A 23,441-nucleotide genomic window follows, 5' to 3' on the forward strand; every position below is an offset into this window, starting at 1 on the left:
CAACTGAATCACATCATGGTGTAAGACGGGGGTTTACAAACTTGGTCCTGGAGGGCTGGTGTCCTGGAGAGTTAAGCTCCAACCCTAATCGAACACAGCTAATCAAAATCAAACCAGCTAATCAAACTCTTACTAAATAGAACGGGTGTCCAAACTCGATTGTGGAGAGCCAGTGTCCTGCTGGGTTTAGTTTACACTTGCTTTTAACACACCTGCCAAGAAGTTTCTAGTATATCTTGTAATGGCTTGATTAGCTGGTTCGGGTGTGTTTGGTTAGGGTTGGGGCTAAACTCTCCAGGACACCAGCCCTCCAGGACCGAGTTTGGACACCCCTGTACTAGAAAATTCCTCGCACGTGTTGAAGCTAAACTCAACAGGACGCCGACCGTTAAGGGCTGAGTTTGTACATCCTTGGTGTAAGATGTCATATTGAACACCATTTTTTTTGGTAATGTTTCCTGTGGCTTCTTTCATATACTACTTTCATTCGTGTTTGGTTTATGGTTCTTAACTCCAGTTAATATGCTAACAAGCTGATCTGGACCAGGTGTGTCAAGAGATCCAAAATAGACACGACAGCAGTCAACGTTTCCCGTGTTTTGTGAGCTAGAGTGATATCTTTTTCTCTTCTTTACGTATTATAAACCTAATTGTGTAGATAAAAATGAGTCCTCTGAGAACCACACTGTCTCAAAACCACGTTATTTTCTAATGCAGGTTTTGCTGGAGACATGTAAAACTCAAGTAGCCTACATCACTCTATTTACCAGTACGGTGCATAGCATGTAAAGAAAATGACGTATGTGTGCCTGTATGACTGAGCTGTAGATAATCCGATATATACTATATCATAAATTCCAAATATGCTCGGCCTAAATGGCATTTTGGTGTATTAAACATTGATAAACGACCTCGAAGCAAATGCGGTCTACGCAGACGGGGTCATTGCAGTTTTTCGCGTTTCCTACCCCTCCCCCATGCGACTTGCCGTAGCATCAGCGGTGTGTTCCATTTTAGATCACTTCATTTGAGACAACATGGCTGCTGCTGCAGGCCATTATTACGGCGACGGAGGCAGAGCAACAAAAAGACAAAAAACAGATAGTGACGGAATGGACACGGTACTTTGATTTCTTTCACTTTATTGAATTTGTCATGCATGGGGCTTTTAAAACTTTGTTTTCTTTCCGAAACGCGTTTTTTTCATTCAGTAGGCGATGCTACTTGCTAGCGTAGGCTTGAAGCTAACTCCAGTTTTTTTTAGTTTTGTGAAATAATGAGCTTACGTGGGTTTTGTCGAATAAATGAAGTATTAGCTATAATGTGAAATGTATAATTCGATCATCTAATGTAAGTTAGCGACTTATAAATCCTACCAATAGATCGACCAAGAGAGCTTTACTGAATGCTCATTCATTGTTCTGCTCAGTCCGCTCCGTCTTTGCTGTATACCGCTCACCCTATCTTGTAACAGACGTGCATTGTTTTAAATCAACGAAAAATGTCGTGGAGTGTTTGAAAACGTGAAAACAAGTGTTTCTTTTCGTCTTTTTAGTATATCGGTGTAAATTTTGCTAATTAGATAAAATTTTACTAGTCTGTATCTTCACTACCGTCTGCTTAATTTAACTAAACCGTTAACATTGTAAATTTAATGATTAAATTGATTGTGTGACTGTATTAGGCATACACAAGCATGCTAGCTTTATATCTTACTATCGTTTAATTTACTCTTTCTCTTGTCCCTTTGTGTGTGCAGGAGGGTTATAATGACCCGCACAAGACCTTGCCCTCGCTTGTAGTGCATGTGAGGGGGCTCATTGACGGCATTACCGAGGCTGACCTAGTGGAGGCGCTGCAGGAGTTTGGCACTATCAGGTGATGTGCCCTTGCTGCGCTTGTTTAACTTTTTAATTGAGGGGGAAAGATAATAATGTGCACCTTTTGTAAAGCTGCTTTGTAACAATATTTGTGAAAAGTGTTATAGTAGTAAACTTGGAAAAGAAATTGAATAAGTGTATTTGGGATCCATTTATATTAGAGAAGTGCATGTAAATCAGTAAATGTAGTCTTTAAAGACTCCCATTGTGACACAAAATTTTAAAAGCTTAATCCATATATTTTAATATATGTTAACATCAAAATCCAGTAGACTAAATTACTAATGGTTCCCAAAAGAATTGTAGTACAGTGTAATTTGGTATTAGAACATTCTCAAACTCAAACCTGGAGGGCTGCAGCTCTGCACAGTTTTGCTCCAACCCTGATCAAACACAGCTGATCCAAACAATGGTGTTCATAAAGCTGCGGTCACACTGGACTTTTCTCCCTATAGATTTCCATTCATACACACACGAATGCGTCAGACCGGAAACGCAAGTATGTGTGTCAAGTTTCGCAGTTGACTGCTTTGGAAAGTTCAAGCTTGGTGAACTCTGACCTGCAAATCGCATCACTTGACTGTGTGAGTCCAATTGAGGAACATAACAGGACCTCGCCGAACAGAAATTTTAAATATGGACCCATTGCTCGTTTTTTTTCCTTTTTTTTTAGTGTCTAATCATCTTTTCGCAGCGCCGTGCGACAGAATTTCTCATGCTCAAACTCTAGTGTGACCGTAGCTTTACTCTTGAACGCCTCAATTATTTTCATCAGCTTTGTTTGATTAGGGTTGGAGCAAAACTGCAGAGCTCTACCCCTCCAGGAATTGAATTGAGACCTGCGCTCTACATTGTGAATTACATTTCTAAATGTTTATAAAGATGGATGTTTCTAATAACTAGATAGGAGTGTGTTGTACAACAAGATATCCATATATTGTCAAGTTATGTTTATTTATATATAAATATAAACATAAGACAATATATGGACTAGTAAAAGGCAATCGGCAGCATAATAGTGTTGGGTTTATTTTCTAAGATACTTCATTTGACCCTTGTTTCTTTTCCCAAAAATTGACAGAAATTGAATGACATAATTTATCAAATGTTTGTATTTCTGTAAGAAGTTTCGGCTGTTTCTGCAGAATTCTAAAATATTCAGGGTATTTGTGGGGTCTTAATGTCTTAAATCTCAAAATCACAATTTTAGGCCTTAAAGTCTTAAATTTACTGAAATATTGTGTTGTAGGTCTTAAATAATTTTAAACGGGTCTTAATTTTACTTTGTTCACGTGTTGCTAGCCAAAGTGGCCAACACCCATCCAATCTCCAACAATCCATCTCAATAAAACTTTAAACTTTTTATTTAAAAAGGTAATTTAACTATTTACCATAATTACCTGAGGACACCAACCTGGACAGATGGTTGTGCATACATTTAGTTTATTATAACTTTTAAAGCATATGAAATTTTTTACAATTCCTTAGCGTTTAGCCTTTTATAAGTCTAAAATTTAATTCTTAATGTCTTAGTCATAAATTTAACTTGTGAAACCAGCAGAAACCCTGATATTGTTATTGACTGTATGCATGTTTTGTTTTCAGTTACGTTGTGTTGATGCCAAAGAAACGTCAGGCTCTGGTGGAGTTTGAGGACATGAACGGTGCCAGTAATGCAGTGACTTACGCTAACAATAATCAGATCTACATTGCTGGCCGGCCATCCTACATCAATTACTCCACCAGTCAGAAAATCTCTCGGCCCACTGATTCCGATGATACACGGAGCGTCAACAATGTGCTTCTCCTCACCATCATGAACCCCATCTACCCCATTACCACGGTAAGTTCTTTCATGCGGATTTATCAAGGAGTAGCTGAGTTTATCCTACTGCATTTCCGTATACTATTGCATTTGAACTCTTCTTTGTCTCTGCTTTGTTTATACTATATAATTTTCTGTTTCTAGGATGTTCTGTACACCATTTGTAATAATTGTGGACCCGTGCAAAGGATTGTGATTTTCAGGAAGAATGGAGTTCAAGCCATGGTCGAATATCCTTTATCAAAATGCTTTCAACCTGTTGTATGTATTTGTGATTTCTGCATCATGTTTGTCTTTTTATCAAAGCCAATGTAAACCCTGCCCATGTGTAGTTTCCCCTCCATGCTCTTGTTTACAATAGAAATATTGTTCTCCTTGACTCGGTCACATTTGACTCGGTCCAGAGTGCGCAGAGGGCCAAAGCGTCTCTAAATGGAGCAGACATCTACTCTGGCTGCTGCACCCTGAAAATTGAGTATGCCAAGGTTGGTACCCCATAACAATCACATGTATCAAATGGTTGTGTCTGCACAGTGCCTTTTGCAGGCATGATATGCAATTTAAATGTACTGACATTTTGTAGAAAATAAACCAGTTAAATTGTGCAGTGGTCTAAAACTCAATTCCTTGAGGGCCACAGCTCTGCACAGTTTAGTTCAAACCACCATCCAACTCACACCTGCTTGATTGTCTCTAGTAGTCTTGACGCCTTCATAGTTGGATCAGCTGTCTTTGATCAGGGTTTGAACAAAACTACGCAGAGCTGTGGCTCTCCAGGAATCGAGTTTGGGACCCATGATGTAAAGACTATATAAATGTATAATAGGTCCCTTCGTAGTTTTTTTTTTTTTTTTTTTTAATGAAGCAAAATGTTTATAGAGCCCTTATGAAACAGTTTCTTATTTTTGTTTAGCCAACACGTCTCAATGTCTTCAAAAATGATCAGGATACTTGGGACTACACCAACCCCAATCTCAGTGGCCAAGGTATGTTACAGCTCCTCCACTCATACCACGCCTTCTCACGTGACATTCTCGTGAAGTATGTGAAAAGTAAATATTTTCCCAAGAACGTACTTCTGTGACGCTGCTTTATTCTAGCACTCTTTCTCTTTGAATTATAATGCAAAAATATTTACACTATTTTGATTCTGTTATTGGAGACGCGTGGAAATAACATGCACATCTAAAGCATCAGCTATAAACATGAGTGGGGTATTGTGTCATACTGACTGAGTAGAAGCACACATGCTGAATATTCATATTGGGCATATTTACATGCACACCGAACGGATGGTAACTCTCAAAAAAATCAGCTCATTGAAATCCTGTAGTCTTGGTTCACATCCAAATCAATTCGTCAATGCTAGTAAACTGCATCTACAAGACTTGTTTAATAAAAATGTAATATTTATTAATAATTTAAGCTGATGGCAACTCAATACCCTTTTAAATTGTTTCTTTTCTGTGCACCGTGTTAGTCCCTTATTGTTATGAAGGAAAAATATTGGTACGCATTTGGCCACGTGTATTTGCTTATTAAAGCTACCATATGTAACGTTTGTAACTCTGGTTAATGAAACATGGCTTCATTTATATACTTAATGTTGCATACTACAGCATAAATCATGTTAAGAACATGCATGCAAAGGCACTCATTGACAAACACTTCTTATTGTGCATGTCACCTGTCTCGTGACCTGCGCATGTTTTTCAAGATATATATATATACACACCTTGAGGAACCAGGCACTCTTTTCTATCGTATTCACTGAGCATGACACTGCAATCTAGTACATTACATGATGGAGATTTGAGATAAGCTTGGAATTGGACAGAGGTGTTCGATCCTACTCCTGGAGGGCCATTCTCTTTCCAGAGTTTGGCTGTAAAACTTCTGAAAAACAGCTAGAAATCTCATTTGAGGTTAAATGCTGCCAGTAAAGGAAATTTAAAGAAATATTAGAGCAGGATAGATTATCAGCATTTTAATCTGCATTTGTCACCTACAAGATGGGGCTGTTGCTCAAATTAATAAAGTTTTTAAATTTGACAATACGCAGCATTAAGCTCTGTCCATTGGTTGCTTCCATCTTGTAAATGCTGTCAATTGTAGAATGTTATGCTGAGGTTAGAATTTATTTATTATTTCCTGTTGGTGGTGGGAAAAATATCTTCCTCGTCTTGTATGCAGCAATACAGTACATGAGATTGTCCTTCATGTAGGGCTGAGTGATTAATTGAATCCAGTTTATGCGTGTTACATAGTTTTGTCAGTAAAGCCTGTTCTATTAAACCTCCATCCAGCACATGCTTTTCAGATGGCGCAGAATTTACTACAGAGTCGTAGTTGACTGAAATCTATGCAAATCATGTTCAAATCAAGGTGGATCTTAACAAAAAATAATTAAATGGAGTAATGGAGGTTCATTGCAGTATTTGGAGTTTCGGAATGAGAGCACCCGCTGGTCTTTGTAGGAGATTTCATAGGATTGTGCTTTCCTGACAAGGTGTGCATGACAATCGCAGTTTCCTTAATCACGTTTGTGGTTTCATCTTGATAATCACCCAGCCTCATCTCCAAGGGCCTGAGGCCGAACACCATTTGTTAGACTTAAACTTGAGAACTTAAAGCTGTAAAGCCAGGCTGTTTATTTAGAGCAGTCAGGCTGATTTTTGTGAACATTAAGATCACAGTAGTCCAGGCAATTTTTACGGAGAAAGACCGTACTGTTGTCGTATGCTGCATTCAAAATGTTTTGAAGGCATTTTCGTTTGTCTTAAGAGAGTTTATAGAAATGCTCTGCTTTGTAGCAACAGGTTCACATTTTAACATGGTTGTAATTCGTTCACCATGTGTTTTTGCTCAAGTGGTCAAACTACCAGAGCTGTCAACCTCCTGAGGTCCAGCAGTTCATATTCAGTGTTTTGCAATTTTTACTTATGTCTATGTATCGAGTCTTTTGGGGTAAAATTGCATTAAGATAACATGGAACTAGTGTTAAGCACATTTTAAATCCAACAAAACATATCCATGTGCTTTTAAGCTTCTTTGCAAGAACACACTCGCAGCACTTCAACAGGCCACATGGAACAGCGAAATGGAGCTCACAACTTTTAAGCACTTCAGAGGCGGCATTTTCACTCATATCGAGTCACATGGATAGAAAAACACTCAAGATATCCTTCCACTCAGCTAACATCTCCATTCTCTGCAAAGGTGGTGGACATCTGTCTGAATTAATGACACATTTTAGGGGCATGGGTCTAATCTGTTTGGATAACACATAAAAGCCAATCACAGAAGACCTTCGCACATCAACATCGACCAATCAAGCAGCAGACACACGAAGGGAAGTGGGACAGATACACAGATTGGCAGAGAAGAATAACACTATTTTGCCTAATATCGTCATGTTTCTGGGGTTTTTGGGCTACTTTTGCTCTAGCTTCTCTTCTCTTTCCTGAGAACATCATGCAAACATGCTGAATCAACATGAGTGGCAACACACCACATCAGGATTGCCATTACACAAGTTCCATGATCAGAGATCGCCATGACAACATGCCAAGCTGACATTGCCATGACAACACACCACCAAACATTGTTTGACATTTAATGCAGAGAGCAGCAAGTCGACATTACCATCACGACACAAGACAAGATTGCTCCAACACAGCGACGGTGGTTTTGTTGCGCACAACTTGACATCGTCACTACTGACCTGGCCAAGAGCAGACATTTGTCTATACATACTGAACAGAGATGACATCAACACCGACACATCCTAAAGTGCATGATCACAGGCCACATGCTCTGACATCAATGTGTGATCGCCACAAACACATGCTTCGCCATCTTGCTAACAGTAGTGAAATGCACCAGACAAGACTATGCGAAAACACACCGTCGTAACACATGGGGAAGGATCAACCTCAGCGGCCCACCAATCAATCACACAGACAGATCCTCTCTCTGCCTCCCCAAGCCATGTCTCTCTGTGGACTGAAGTTCTTTCTCTCTTTCTCTCTGTCATTTCTCCATCCCTCCTCCTCCTCTTTCCTCCTCTCTGTGTTGAATCTGTTTAATTCAATGGGCACGGCTGACCGTGTTCTGATCCCTGTGTTACGCCTCCTGTGTGACGCAGGTGTGGATTAGTCTGACCGCTGCGGTGTCGTCTCTCTTCTAAACTCGACGCTGTCTGCTGTCTGCTATCCACCTTTGCTACTACGGTAAGCACAGATGTGTCTGGAGCTCACCAAAAGCCCATGAAGTGGACTGGAGGAATTTCCTAAAGAACTGAATGAAAATGAAATCATCAGGAGAAGGGCGACTGGTAAAGAATATCACACCTCCACCATGGTGCCTGCTGCATTGTATTTTTTTTTTAATGGCAGTGTAATACCCTGCTCATTTAAGCTGGTCATTCTAGCTGATTCATCAACAATTTGGTTAAATAATTTCACACTTCTGTAAGCAAAAATCCTGTTCTCCTGTTTTCTATTTGACCTGATAGTGGATATGCAGCTGTAATTTATTTTCTTTCAGGCTGTTCGAGTCTGGTTGATTGTTGCATAAATGACAAATATTTATAATGTTGTCTTTCAGCTTTAGCAGGTAGCAAGTTCTTTGTTCAGTATGTCTTAAATCAGTGACTTTACTCTGTTTTCACTTGATATTCCTGTATAAAATAACTAGGAATATGTATTGTTAGGAATCTCTGCTTTCCCTTTTTCAGACGTATGAAATTTTTGACATTTATTGGGTAAATCGTTTGTTTTAATCTCGCAGTAACATGAAGTCGTTTTAACTGTATCTAGAACCAGGCATCATGTCTGAAGTGTTTTTTCCCCTGCCCAATTTGACCTCTTCTTTTGTAGCATAGATCTCTCAAAGATCAACAAAACATATCATCTAAACCTGATCTTGATAAATGCACATTTAGTTTTGAAAGCATGGTTGTTTAATCGTGTATATATTTTCTACTTTATTTTGTTCTGATTGTTGTGTATACCTGTCTGTGCAGATGCCGACGCAGACGGCAATTGGAACAATTCACAAGGTGTGTGTTGGTTGTGAGGTCAAAGTGTATGAAATTTAAATTAAGCAATATTTCTTTCTGGTTGACCTGATACATCATTCAGAATCTCCATTATGGTTTGTAGTTTAGCAACCACTTAGTAGTCTTAACACCTAAAACATAACTGCATGGCACTCACTGAGTTGCACAGCCCTTCCTTCCCTTTTTTGTGTGTGTTTTTATGTTCACACATTTGAGAATGTATTGTCATCGTCTTTCTCTCAGATCCTAATGCTAACCCGAACAAGCGGCAGAGGCAGCCTGCTCTCCTGGGGGATCATCCACCTGAATATGGTCAGTCTCGTGTACACAAACAAATGTCGACCATCCTAATAACGCGTTAAAACATGCTAGTTGCCATAATATATTGGCAACTTTTTAAAAACATATTAATGTCTCAAAGCTAGCAAGATGAATGGTAGCGACTTGTGAAAATATGCGATCAACAAGGTGTTTAGACATGACAGCAGTGTGTTTTATTGCTAAAATAAGTTCGAACATGCTAGGAATGTGCCATTCCCTTGAGCTTTGTTTTTTTTTGTTAAGTGTAATTCTGAAACCTCTCTGTTTAGGTGGTCCTCAGGGTGGCTACGGTCACTATGATGACACCTATGGACCACCACCTCCACCCCCTCATTATGAGGGCCGGCGTATGGGGCCTCCAATTGGTCGTGGTCGTGGTGTACCCCGCTACGGTGGGGCACAGTATGGACACGGGCCGCCTCCCCCGGACTACAATGCCCATGCTGATTCTCCTGTGGTCATGGTGTACGGCCTGGACCCCGTCAAGATCAATGCAGACAGAGTCTTCAACATATTCTGTCTGTACGGCAATGTGGAAAGGGTATGTGTGAGATTTTTGGGTGTGTGTTATTCATGATCTTTTGTTGAATAAATTCTAGCACTAATGGGATAATCTATCAAAGGGAAATGCATTTATGTGCACTTAAGTGTCGTTCCAAACCTTTGAGGGTTTTATTAGGCATTTCTCAGTGTTTTTAGGTTCAACAATAGTAGTAAACACTTATCGCTTATGGCCCGTTTCCACTAAGTGGTACGGTACAGGTCGGTATGGAGTCTAGTGACCCTTGTGTGTAAACCAGTAGCATGCAGCTGTGCATCTAGCTCCGCCTTTTGGTACCCTTTTGTCGTGCTAGGTACCCTTTCGAAAGGGTACCCAAAAAGTGGGACGGTTCACTTTTTGGTACCTTTTGACAGCCATAAAGGCGTACCAAACCATACTACTATGTGAAAACGGGCCATTGTTTTATCCTTTAAACTAATAATAGTGAGGTGATGCGAAATCTTGTGGTGAGCTTGTCTTCAGAGCTTTATTGCAGCACATTATCTGTTAATTGTCATAATTAAGCAGAAGTTCAGTTTCTGCATGCATTTGTTTTTCATTTAAATCTATTTTAAGATTAATTTGACTGCGGATAAATTTGGGGTCTGATAATCTTTTATAAATTAGTGCACATTAAATATTTCTTATGTTAAATGTTTTTCCTAAAACATTTTTGTAGAAAACCTTCTCCTTTTCTCTCTTTTTTTGGGTAGAAAGTTGGTTAAAATATTTTGTAACATTTTTAATGTTTTTTTTTTTTTTTTTTCATTTAGGTGAAATTTATGAAGAGTAAACCAGGCGCTGCGATGGTGGAGATGGGAGACTGTTATGCAGTGGATCGAGCCATTTCTCACCTTAACAACACCATGCTCTTTGGACAAAAACTCAATGTTTGGTGTGTAGAGTATTATTTTCTGCATTTTAAAATTTTTATTTTATTTTATTTTTTTCAAATATATTTTTTTTAATATTTTTAGTGCAAAAACATGTCAGAAAATTACATCGAGTAGAAAAACAATATCTGTCGTACATGTAATTTGAGTTTTGAGTTCTGAAATAAAAATAAAATAAAATAAAAGTAAATAAAATTAAATTGTAATTAAATAAGCAACAAATAAATAATAATAACACTAATAATGACAAAAAATACAATATTATATTGCAGAAGGGCATATTACATTTCTTTTGTCCACAGACAAGCTTTTAGTCTTAGAGACTTAACGGTTCCTAGATAATCAAGGAAAGGGTTCCATGTCCGATACAATAGAAAAGTTTTGTTCTTCATAGCTGTGGAGAGAGCCTCAAGTGGGATTATGCTGCAGTCTGCGAGCAGCCATTGATTTAAACTGGGTGGTTCTTCATTAATCCTCTTTACAAGGATCCATTTCCGAGCAAAGTAAACCAAAATATGTAGTAGGTCTCTGTTCTGAAAATTATAAGAGGCCCTTTGAGGCCCAGTAAGCAAGTCTTTGCACCCAAACGAAATGTACATTTAAAGATGGCGCCGAGCTGCAGTCTAATCAAGTCCCAAAACTGCTGTGTAAAAGGACAGCTCCACATACAATGATGGAAGGTTCTAATGTCTACTTTACATTTCACACACAGCTCAGACAGACCTGGATTCTTTTGTCTGACCTCAGGTGTAATAAAGTCTATGTAAAATTTGAAATTGTCTTTCCCAAGCAAAATTTGAGGCTAACACACCATGAGGGTTGCTACATAGATCCAACCAGGGATCCTTGTCAATTGCACTACCCAGATCAGCTTCCCATTTACACTTGAGTTAAGGTTCTCAGTTTTTATATTACAAAGGATGTTATAGACATGTGTGATACATTTGACCTGCTTATCAATGGCAAGAAGTGATTCTACTGGGGAAATACCAAGTCCTCCTGGGTAATCTCTATAGTTTGTTAAAATAAAATTTCGAACCTGTGTGAGAATCATACCATCCTGAATAACATCACCCACCACTTTAATGCCCTTATCAATCCAGTCTTCCAGCCCAGCTCTAAGGCCTGGTGGGAAATCTGGATTTTCCGTGATGAGTTGTGCAATGTTTGGATCAGACGTAAAGACAGAAATTTGAAAACAGCCATTCAGAAGCACACAATATGCACTCACTCACAAAATCTAATTATAATCTAATTAATACATATTAAACCTCTTTAACATTATTAAATGTACATGCTGAATCACTGATATGTGTTGGCTTGCTCTGAGTCACAATGTTTTAAAGTTTATTTTATTTTCAAGATCTGAGGTGAACTATCTGCTGCTGCTTTCAGTAGTATGGCAATAAATGTCATGTAAAATGGCATTCAAACTCACATTTTAAGCCTTTAACATTGGATAAAGCACATGAGGTGTACCTGAGGTGATTACAGTTTATCGTGTTTTTCAGCTGCAAGAATTACAATATAAATTTCAGGTGTTGGTTAGAACAAAAACTCCTTTTAATATGGAGAATATTCTTTCTATCACGTACCGTTGCTTTTATATAGAACAGGATTTAAATCTGCCTTTAGGCTTGAAGCTCGATTTGTTTTGATCCATGTAATACCTAGTTCAACCACTGGGTGTCAAACTTACAAACTGCACCTTTAAATAAATAAATGTAAAAATTATAATGTAAGATCAACTTTTTCATTTTAAAGTTTTGTAAACATGCCTAATTTACCATTTTTGTCAAAGAAAATTTTGTTTGTCTGTAAAAGCGCCATCAGGTGTTTCTCTAAAGAGCTGCAGGTCAGATTTTCCACCACAGAATGAATGCTTGTTTTCTGAAAGCGATTATTATTTTTGCAAAAAAAATTCTGACTTTATTTAGTTTCAGTTAGTTTTTCATTTATTGTGAATTTTTCTTTTTATTTCACTTAAAAATATTTGTTGACCAATAGTTTTAGTCATAGTTTTAGTTTTTCTTTATAAAAATTACCTTATTATATACAGATTTTATCAGTGTGATACACAGTTCTCAGCACATATAAGTACACTCCTCACAAATCTATCTTTTAAATTCAGATTTTAATAGGAAGCTATACAATATTATATGTTATATGTGCATATACATTAGATTAGTCAGCAATAAAGCCCAATCTGGAGCTTATCTAACAACGTGAATTATCAGGCCCCCTGTTTTTTTTTTTTCCCTATTTTTGTTAACGGAAAGAAGATTTTTATAACACATTTCTAAACAGAATAGTTTTAATAACTCATTTCTAATAACATATAGACACTTCTATACAGCTTACAGTGACTTTCAAAGGCTTAACTAGGCAGGTTAGGAAATAAAATAAAACAAATAAGACTTTCTCCAGAAGAAAAACTGTTATCAGGCATACTGTGAAAATTTCCTTGCTCTGTTAAACATCATTTGGGAAATAATTAAAAAAGAAAAAAAAATTCAAAAGGAGGGCAAATAATTCTGACTTCAACTGTAACTTACGATAACAGTTCAAAACTAGTACACCCAAATTTATATGAAAAATATTAAAAACTAAATTTTAAAAAATCAAGAAAAAAATGAAAAATTTAGTTGAAATTTTGTAGGTTTTTATTTTTTTTGCAATATTTTGCTTGAATTTAATTGTATAATCTTTCAATTTTTAAATATATTTGATGACTAAATATTATTTGAATAAATATATCTGTTTAATAAATTTGTTTTGTTGAAATGCATCAAAATACATTGCCTATATTCACTGAGAAATGGAATAAAATAATCATTTTTAAAATGGGCTGTACTCAATTATGCTGAGCGCTGTATATGTAGATATTTTCTGAAATCAAATTTCATGACTAATTTGTTTTATGTTTCTGTGTGTGTGAGGTCTGGGAGGCTCTGGTCACTCTATTCTTCTTCCCTGTCTGTGTCCTAATGGCATGGATTGCTGACCGGCGCCTGCTCTTTTACAAGTACTTGAACAAGCGCTACCGTACAGATAAACGGCATGGTATCATTGTGGAGATGGAAGGGGAGCTGGCACCCAGAGGCATTGATGCGATTATGGGAGAAAAATATCAAAAACAACACCCCAGTGTTGATATGGAGAAAAATAAAGAACCTGAACAGGACAGAGAGGAGGTGAGAGGGCAGAATAAAACAGATCTTAACAGAATAGTTCACATAAAAATGAAAATTTGCTGTTAACTTACACAACCTTAGTTGAGTTAATGTTCTGGTAGCATTTATCAAACAGCAATTAAATAAAATCAGGGTTCTGGAGAAAGATCCTGCATGGCCAGAGGATGAATTAATGGCATTTTAAAATTTTTGGGGGTTGAACTATACTGTTAATGACACATGTTGTCTATGAATAGCATTGTGGTAAATGTTCTTGTCAAAGTTAAACTATAAATTATTATTAGACTATTATTATTATTATTATGTAGGATTATTTGACAATAAATACTGGAGTGATGATTCTGAAAATTTAGCCTTCACTCTCAGAAATAAAGGTACGTGAGCTGTCACTGGGGTGGTACCTTTTCAAAAGGTACAAATTTGTACTTGAAGGGTCTATATTGGTAACTCAACAGTTTATATGAGCACCTAAAAATTTTAGGAAGAACACTTTTGTGCTTTTTAGGTACTAATATGTACCCTTAAGGTATGAAAATGAACCTTTTAGGTACAAATTTGTTCCTTTGTAAAGGTACCACCCCAGTGACAGCTCCCGTACCTTTATTTCTAAGAGTGTTCTCATCACAGAAATAGATAACATTTGTCAGGTTTTTGTCCTCAAACAGCTTTTTGTTTACTAGTTTCTTACACATTTCATTCAAAGCCCTTTGTTTTGGTTTTCTCTCAATTTTGACAGTTGTGGCTTTGAAATAATCATTCTTCATAGTGATCTGGAACTGTAATGCAATCAGGAACTGCTGGAAATTCTTTAGATCTGCATTTATATGAAAATAATTGCAAATCTTTAAATGTTCATCTGCCAATCAACATCAAACATTTAACAGTTCTGTAGTATAAACTAATTCATTAAATGTATTTATTTATTTCTCTATGTTAGGAATTTTACTGTATTTAGAATTTTTGAATTAATGCAGCCTTGCTGAATATACAGGATTTATTTTAAAAACATACAAATTTAACCGACCCCCGAATTTTGATTTGGAGTGTAATTATCAGATCATTAAACTCAGTCAATACCTCATGTTCATTTATTTATTTATTCATTTATTTCCTAATTAACCACAGTGTAAGTGTGTCTGTCAATCATTTAAAAATTAAAAATACAGTGATACAAGACTTGATCTCCTTACCAGAGTATTTTTATGATTTTGATAATATGATATTGATAAAAAAGTGGAACAAAACATTGAAATGAAACACCACCTGTGGTTGTAGGTGATCCGCATACTTAAAGACCTGAGAGAGAAGCATCCTGACAAAGACCTGGATCAGCTGATTGAGATGGCCAACTATGCCAGCATGCAGAAACAACGCAAGAGCCGGGCCTTTTACCGGGTACAGGTTACACGCATGATGATCGGTGCCGGGAACATCCTGAAGAAACATGCCGCAGCTGAACAAGCGAAGAGATTGGCTGGAGATACGGCTGGGAATGACCTGGCCACCTGTTCTCATATCAGCTTTGAGCAGGCGCAGTACCAGTGCACTGAGAACTGTGGCAGCGTGAGTCTGTGGGTCTGTTTACGGGGAGGAACCGGCACCAGAACCTTCCACGTTGATTACAAGACTGAGAATGGCTCCGCCAACTCTGGGGCCGATTTTGAAAATTGTGAAGGAACAATCATATTTCAGCCTGGAGAGACCGCAAAGATAAAGGTGAGGGATTAACAAAGTGGTGATGAACATTAGTGCGTATATACAGGGGTGATTCAACACTGTAAAGAGAGATAAGTTGACTTTACTTCAGAAAAGTGGGTAAACCCGTTGTCCTTAAAATGATTAAGTTAATTAACCATGTGCATAATTATAAAACGTAAAGTAAAATTAACAGTTCTCAGTTACAATGGTTTTACTCCCTATTTTAAGTAATGTCAGCTTGTCGTTTTTAAGGGGGGTCCGGAGTGTATTTTAAGGCTTGGTTGTGTTTAAAAGATGCAAAGCAATGTGTGCTCATGCTTCATTTGTAAAAGAAACAAGTTATTTTTTCATATATCTTACTTTGATTATATACTTGATAATATACTGCTACTCAGCTAACATGAAAACGACTATCATATTTGCTAGTTCCTAGTAATGTGCTGTGATTTGTGGAACGGCTCCACGTCTCCACGGCACCACGTCCCTACAAGCAGCACATCCTTTTGCACTGTGTAAATACTGTCAGTCAGTGTAGCTGTTAGCCATATCAGTTTGTGCCTGAATCAGACATAAAGTGAAACATTTCTAATCATAATAGTTTTAATAACTCATTTCTAATAACTGATTTATTTTATCTTTGTCATGATGACAGTAAATAATATTTGACTAGATATAGACACTTCTATACAGCTTAAAGTGACATTTAAAGGCTTAACTTAATTAGGTTAACTTGGCAGGTTAGAGTAATTAGGCAAGTTATTGTATAATGATGGTTTGTTCTGTAGACTATTGAAAAAATATATAGCTTAAAGGGGCTAATGATGTTGACCTTAAAATGGTTTTTAAAAAAATTTAAAACTGCTTTTATTCTAGCTGAAATAAAACAAATAAGACTTAAGAAAAATATTATGACATACTGTGGAAATTTCCTTGCTGTTAAACATCATTTGGTAAATATATAAAAAAGAAAAAAATATCAAAGGAGGGCTAAAAATTCTGACTTCAACTGTATATTCGGAATAAGCATGGGTAAATAATATGAAATGTTCACATATCTTTTGTGAGTTCATTATTCGAGATGTAGAACACAGGGAAAGTGGCTGCATAGAGAGACATTGCAGCGCTGCTGAAGACTGTGGGTGTTTACAGCGGTTTGACGGATAAATATGAATTTGTAGCTAAATTGTTAGCAGTGCCACACAGCATTTCCCGTTGTTTACATTCTTGCTACAACATTTAATTCAACCGTTGATGCTAGAAACTGTGTCTGTAGTTCACAAATCAATTTTAACAAATAAAAACACTTAACAGTTTGTGGCTCACAATCCACAACTTCTATTATGGTTGGAGCGGCTCCTTCTTTGAGGAGTTTTCAGCCAAATCCAGCACTGAACTGGGAGAGATTCTGGAAGCTGTCCTTTGTCAAATGCTAGCTATATGTTTTTTATAAATCTGGAGCAAAATTAAAATTTTATTGTATGCGTTTCTCATATTGAGCTGTGTCCTTTGGAAGCAGAAACAGAACAAGCTCTGTGGAAAAAGCTGCATTTGTACAACATTTTAGCTTTCTCTGGTAAAACATTACAGCATTAATGCGCGTAACCTGAAGCGTTTGTGATCTCACCAACCCGGATGTATTTTTTGTAGTCCCCAAACTTTGTTCGCTGTAGGCTTTGCTAAGGTACAGCGAACAACTCTGTAAAAGCCAATGTCTACCTGGCTTTGCATTGAACTTTGAGTGTATTACATTCAGAGATGTTGTTTATGTTCACACAGCTACATTACACATCAACTAAAGTAGGGGAAAATAATTTTTCATTAATAGAATACAACTGTTCATTTATTTAAAACATGTTACATTTTAATAAATCAGCGCGTGCCAAACTCAAGTTGCTTCCTTTTTTACTTTTAATAAAAAATATAAATATATATTATTGTATTGTATCATTATAGTGAATTCCTTTACATAAAGTCAATATTGTTACTCTACGTTAGTAACAGAGAGCATATGCCACTAATGAAACCATGTATAAAAGACTTATCATTACTATTACCATTAGTAATAATTCATATTACAGTGATTTCTGAAGGATCATGTGACTCTGAAGACTGCAGTAATGAAGCAGGAAATTCATCATTAAAATCACTGGAATAATTGATTAAATTAAATTATAAACTACTTTTGAACAGTTATTTTTATTTTACAAATTGTACTGTATTTTTGATTAAATAAATGCAGCCTTGGTGAGCAGGAGAAGCTTATTTTAAAACCTTTAAAAATCCTACTGACCTCAAACTTTTGACCGGTAGTGAATAAACATACTGTATATACACAAATACATTCAGTCCACGCATGTATATCTATATACATACATACATAAAAATAATAAATTAACCTCATCAAGAAAATAAATAAATAGAATAAGTATAAGATAAAAGGTTGGCAAACATATTCTCACGATGATGCATAGCCTCTAGTATTATGTAAATGTTAAATGATGAATAATTATATTGTCGTTGTGGAGAAAGCCAGCCATTACTTCATTTTTTTCAAAGATCTCTATTTATCTCTATTCTTAAGTTGGTGGGTCTTCTTTTTACCATTTTCATGTTAAAGCTTTTTTTTTTTGTCCAATAAGTTTTATTTGGTCCTTGAATATAGTAGAAAGTAGAAAGAGCCCCAAATCTTTTAAATTTGTCCAATGTTGCCTTTTAAAATATATCTGGTTCACTCCAAGTGCAGAGTAGATATCAAATCTTCAACCATAGTTTAGCAGTTGGAGGATAAACATTATTCCAGAACAATAATAGCAGCTTTTTGGCTGTTATCAAACAAAATGTAAGGAATTTCTCTTGTGCACTGCTCAATAAATATGTATAATCAGATTGTTCTAATGTAAAAAGCATTCTTATGTAATGTTATAGCATTTTTAATAAATACCTTTTTTTAAACACTTTTATTTTTTAGAAACAACAAGACAACAAGATTTTCAGTTTTTTTTCAGAAAGGATTGTATTATATCCTATTGTAATAAAATATTGTGGTTTATGACAAACTAAATAGGCTGGAAAAAGCTGAGAAAAATTAGCTTAAACTAAATATACCTGCAATTATTACATCATCAATGTGTGTGTTTGTATTCGTTTGATAGGTGGGCATTATTGACGATGATGTGTTTGAGGAAGATGAACACTTCTTTGTTCGTCTCTCGAATCTGCGAGAGGGAGAGGGTGGGACCAACAGTGACGGTGCCCGGCTGGTTGAACCTTCAGTTACTACGGTAACCATTCTGGACGATGACCATGCTGGAGTTTTTGCCTTTGGTCACGGGAGCTCTGTGTGGGTGAATGTTCAGGTGTGGTGGAGGTGCCGGTGAACCGGACGTCAGGTGTGCGCGGGACTGTAATGATTCCCTATCACACAGAGGACGGCTCTGCACGACAGGGGGTTGATTATGAGCAAATACAAGGAGAGTTGGAGTTCACCAATGAGCAGACAAGGTAAAACTACACACTAGAACATTCAATTCAAACTTTTATTTTTAAATCAAAACCTTTTTTTTAACTCTACACTCATGCAAGCAGATTCTCTTCACCTTCACCTATTCTCAACTGGTAATATTCACACGCTGTTTGAATTAATGTAAAATTTAGGGACTTACATGAGTTGATGTGTGTTATATTGATGATAGAGCATCTTTAATATCTCAGTAGGTAATAGCTTTTATTTAATATTAAATTATGTCAGACTATGGACCATTTTAAAATTTGTTATTTTATAAATTATTTTCTATTATTATCAATGATGTGCCAAACAATTCCTATGATTTCTTAATAAATTTTTCATTGTAGATATTAAATCCAGTGTTTACAGATGCATCATTAAAATCCAAACGTTGTGCTTGTTAACATTATTTAATGCACTTTTAGCAAAGACTAAAAATCACTGATGTATTTTCATTGATTAGTGTTAATTTAATGTTTCATTGATTAAAATGATTAAATATTGTAATAAATGTATTGTGCATTACATCTTCATGTTAGTAAATACTTGAACTAATATAACCTCATTGTAAAAAGTAAAAAAATCTGTATTATTTCTGGATTCTGCCACCTCTCGTTTGTACCACTAGATGTCTCTTTCTTCACAGTAGTAGGCAGATTCTGAAAAGTCATGTTTGTTCAGCATATCATTTCTGAGGCTCAATCTGTTACTCTGTCTGTTGGTCAGTTCAGAGTTACTGTCAGTCTGAGCATGCTAAAGGTTCACCATGACACCACCTGCATTATTCATTCATTCATTTTCTTTTCAGCTTAGTCCCTTTATTAATTTGGGGGTCGCTACAGCGGAATGAACCGACAACTTAAACAGCTTTGTTTTACGCAGCGGATAACCTTCCAGCTGCAACCCATCACTGGGAAATACCTGCCATTATTTATATATATATATATATATATATATTTAAAACAAGTATGCTTTCTAAAATTAACATAATTTTATACTTAAAGCTATACTAATAAGTGTACTTAAAGTTTAAACAATATTTGAACATATTCTTTGCACCGGAAGCATACTAATATCAAGGTACAATTTGTAGTGTATTGCTCAAGTAAGAGTATATAGTTGTTGTTGTTGAGTCGTTGTTGCAGTATGTGTAAAATGTGTTTTAGTCAAAATATCTGTTACTACAGGTGGTTTGTATAGCACACTCACCACTTTGTATCACTCTCAACAGTTTAAATAAGTAAATAAATAAATAAGTATAAAATAAAATCTGAGATGTTCCTGGTTGCAGTAGGTATTGTGAATGAGTTTTAGAGGGGATTGGAATTGATTTGTCTCAAACCTGGGGGAAAAAGTCTGATATTATTCAGTCTGACAGACCGGGGTTGATTTTTGAGTACCGTCTATATGAAAGTACACTTTGAAGTACAGTATACTCAGAAATGTTCTAGTTTTTCAAGTTTTTATATTGCAAGTAAACTACCTGAAGACCTGTTTCCTATAATATACGTGTGTAAAACTTCTACAGCTAGTAGCCAAGTGTACTTAGAATGCTTAATTTGATTTTAAAGAGATATTTCACCCAAAAATTTAAATTCCTCACTATTTAATCACCAGATTGTTTTAACCGTTATGAGTTTCTTTCTTCTGTTAAGCACTAGGATTAGATATTATGAAGATTGTTGGAAAAAAGCAGCTGTTGACATCAATAGCAGCAACAAAAAATACTATGGACGTCAATTTTATTCCCAACATTCTTTAGAATATCATCCCTTCAGCAGAAGCAGATAAACTCAAACATGTTTGGAGCAAGTGGAGGATGAGTAAATACGTATATCTTGATCAAAAGATTCAGTTGAAATACAGTTAAACTTAAGAAAAGGCCAATTATATTTAGAATTTGGGGCATCACGGTGGCGCAGTGAGTAGCACAATCGCCTCACAGCAAGAAGGTCGCTGGTTCTAGCCTCGGCTGGGTAAGTTGGCATTTCTGTGTGGAGTTTGCATTGTCTCCTCGTATTGGTGTGGTTTTCCTCCAAGTGCTCCAGTTTCCCCTATAAGTCCAAGACATGTGGTACAGGTGAATTGGGTAGGCTATATTGTCGTAGTGTATGAGTGAGTATGGATGGTTCCCAGTGATGGGTTGCAGTGATGGGAAGGGCATCTGCTGCATAAAACATATGCTGGATAAGTTGGCGGTTCATTCTGCTGTGGCGATCCCAGATAATAAGGGACTATGCCGAAAAGAAAATGAATGAATGAATGAATATTTAGGATTTTTCTGTCTGTATAAGTCATGTATTTAAAAGTAATATTTGACATATTTATGAAAAGTACATAAAACCTAGACTGAACGTATATTTTCTTATTTTAAGTTGAAAAGACTCATAGTAATCGCATAAGATTCTCTTTTTTCTAAAGGTATCTGTATATTCTCATAGAAATCTGTGCTGTCTAGTGGGCAGTGAAGCTTTCAGAGAGCCTTTTATTGTTAAACAAACTAGATAAATCTTAAATCTTCAATGCAGCACTGGTTTGTGAAAAGGAGAGCTTGTACACAACTGAACGCCCGTCTCAGTTCTTCAGTGTGTGATTGAATTATTTATTAGACTGGTGTGTTAAAGTATAATGTAGGCCTAACTCTGATGTGATTTAAATGCTGAGGTCTGCTTTAATATTTCAGAGGTAAAGCCAAGAGGAAATGATGATTTGTCCTTTGCTCTTTGTGTCCACAGTAAGACACTTCAGGTGCGCATCATTAACATGCCGGAATATGAGAAGCGAGAGAATTTCTACATTGTCCTTGACGAGCCCCAATGGCTCAAGAGAGGCATCTCAGGTGGGTGTGTGTGTGTGTGTGTGTGTGTGTGTGTGTGTGTGCACCTATTCTTATTAATCATCACTGTTACCGTTTTTTTTTCTTTGTTCAAGTGGTTTCAATGATTGCTGGTCTATTTTTAATGTGTTATGGTTACCGAGATCCAGTAGCCCTACTGGTCACCTCTCTGATACACACATACACATTTCTATGACCAGTGTCCAATTTCAGATCAATAGCAACAGCACATCAGGGGGACAAAACTAGACATGCGTCACTCACAGTAACTAGATCCAACTCACGCACACACACTTCAACCTCACATTTGTGGGTTTGTGTACGTAATATGAGCTGATGTGTGTGAAGAAAATTGATTGTTAGAGAGAATTAACACCAGGTTCATTAGTGAGCTATTAGCTACTTTCATAACCATTAACCAAGCACTGTGATGGATGGATAGATGGATGGATATGACTTTCTTTACATTAAAATAAATTATTCCATCATGTGATTTTAAACCTACAAACCTATAAAGAAAATATCCAGAAAACTAATTGAAAACAACATGAAGCAATGATTGTAAAAAAAAAATCCATTTGAATCAAGCGATGTCACTTTATATGATAAACCATCAAATAAACCAGCAAATTTTAATTATGCGTTTTATTCACTTATAAATACTAAAAAATATATATTTTGCAATATTACTGTATTTTTATCAAAATAAATGCAGCCATGATTGGCGTAATAAACTTGATTGATTGATTGATTGATTGAGTGGTTCATTGAGCAGTTCATTGATTGATTTATTTTCACTGACATGCTGCAAGTAGATCTGCTGTTGAACCAGGGTAAGCCATACTATTTTTACATATTTGTGTGTTGGACTAATATATATATATATATATATATATAATATATATATATATATATATATATATATATATATATATATATATATATATATATTAAAATATATAAATATTGCCTTCAGAAACTGCCTAAATCCTTCATGGCATGATTCACAAGGTACTGAAAATATTGCTCAGAGAATTTGGTCATACTGACATGATAGCATCACGTAGTTGCTGCAGATTTGTCGGCTGCACATCCTGATTTGAATCTTCCAGTTCCACCACATGCCAAAGGTGCTCTATTGGACTGAGTTCTGGTGACTGTGGAGTCTATTTGAGCACAGGGAACTCATTGTCATGTTCAAGAAACCAGTCTGAGATGACTTCACGCTTTATGTCATGGCCTGTTATCCTGCTGGAGGTAGCCATCAGAAGATGGATACACTGTGGTCATAAAGGATGGACATGGTCAGCAACAATACTCAGGTAGACTGTTGCGTTGACATGATGCTCAATTGGTTCTAATGGGCCCAAAGTGTGCTGAGAAAATGTCCCCCACACCATTACACCACCACCATCCTGAACCGCTGATACAAGGCAGCATGGATCCATGCTTTAATCTCCATCTGAATGCCGCTGCAAATCGAGACTCATCAGAGGCAACATTTTACCAATCTTCTATTGTCCAAATTTGGTGAGCCTGTGGAATTGTAGCTTCAGTTTCCTCTTCTTAGTCAACAGGAGTGGCACCCGGTATGGTGTTCTGCTGCTGTCAGCCCATCTGCCTCAAGGTTGACGTGTGTACATTCAGAGATGCTCTTCTGCATACCTCGGTTGTATCGAGTGGTTA

The 23,441-nt window shown here is 36.5% G+C and overlaps 1 protein-coding gene and 1 pseudogene across 1 annotated transcript; both read left to right on the forward strand.

The window, feature by feature from the left end:
- The first annotated feature begins 1,011 nt into the window (after positions 1-1,011).
- LOC130228368 (heterogeneous nuclear ribonucleoprotein L-like) lies at positions 1,012-10,974 on the forward strand. Its single transcript, XM_056456803.1, has 11 exons — positions 1,012-1,121; positions 1,760-1,878; positions 3,486-3,723; positions 3,850-3,935; positions 4,094-4,190; positions 4,619-4,691; positions 8,732-8,767; positions 9,011-9,079; positions 9,358-9,629; positions 10,403-10,524; positions 10,917-10,974. Exons 1-11 carry the CDS (start codon positions 1,038-1,040, stop codon positions 10,972-10,974), a joined length of 1,254 nt encoding a protein of 417 aa, XP_056312778.1. The 5' UTR covers positions 1,012-1,037.
- Positions 10,975-13,382: 2,408 nt separating this feature from the next.
- LOC130228369 (sodium/calcium exchanger 2-like) overlaps positions 13,383-23,441 on the forward strand; it is a 14,958-nt pseudogene continuing 4,899 nt past the window's right edge.

This window comes from Danio aesculapii, chromosome 5, assembly GCF_903798145.1.
Source record: "Danio aesculapii chromosome 5, fDanAes4.1, whole genome shotgun sequence".
In the NCBI taxonomy this organism is placed as follows: Eukaryota; Metazoa; Chordata; class Actinopteri; order Cypriniformes; family Danionidae; genus Danio; species Danio aesculapii.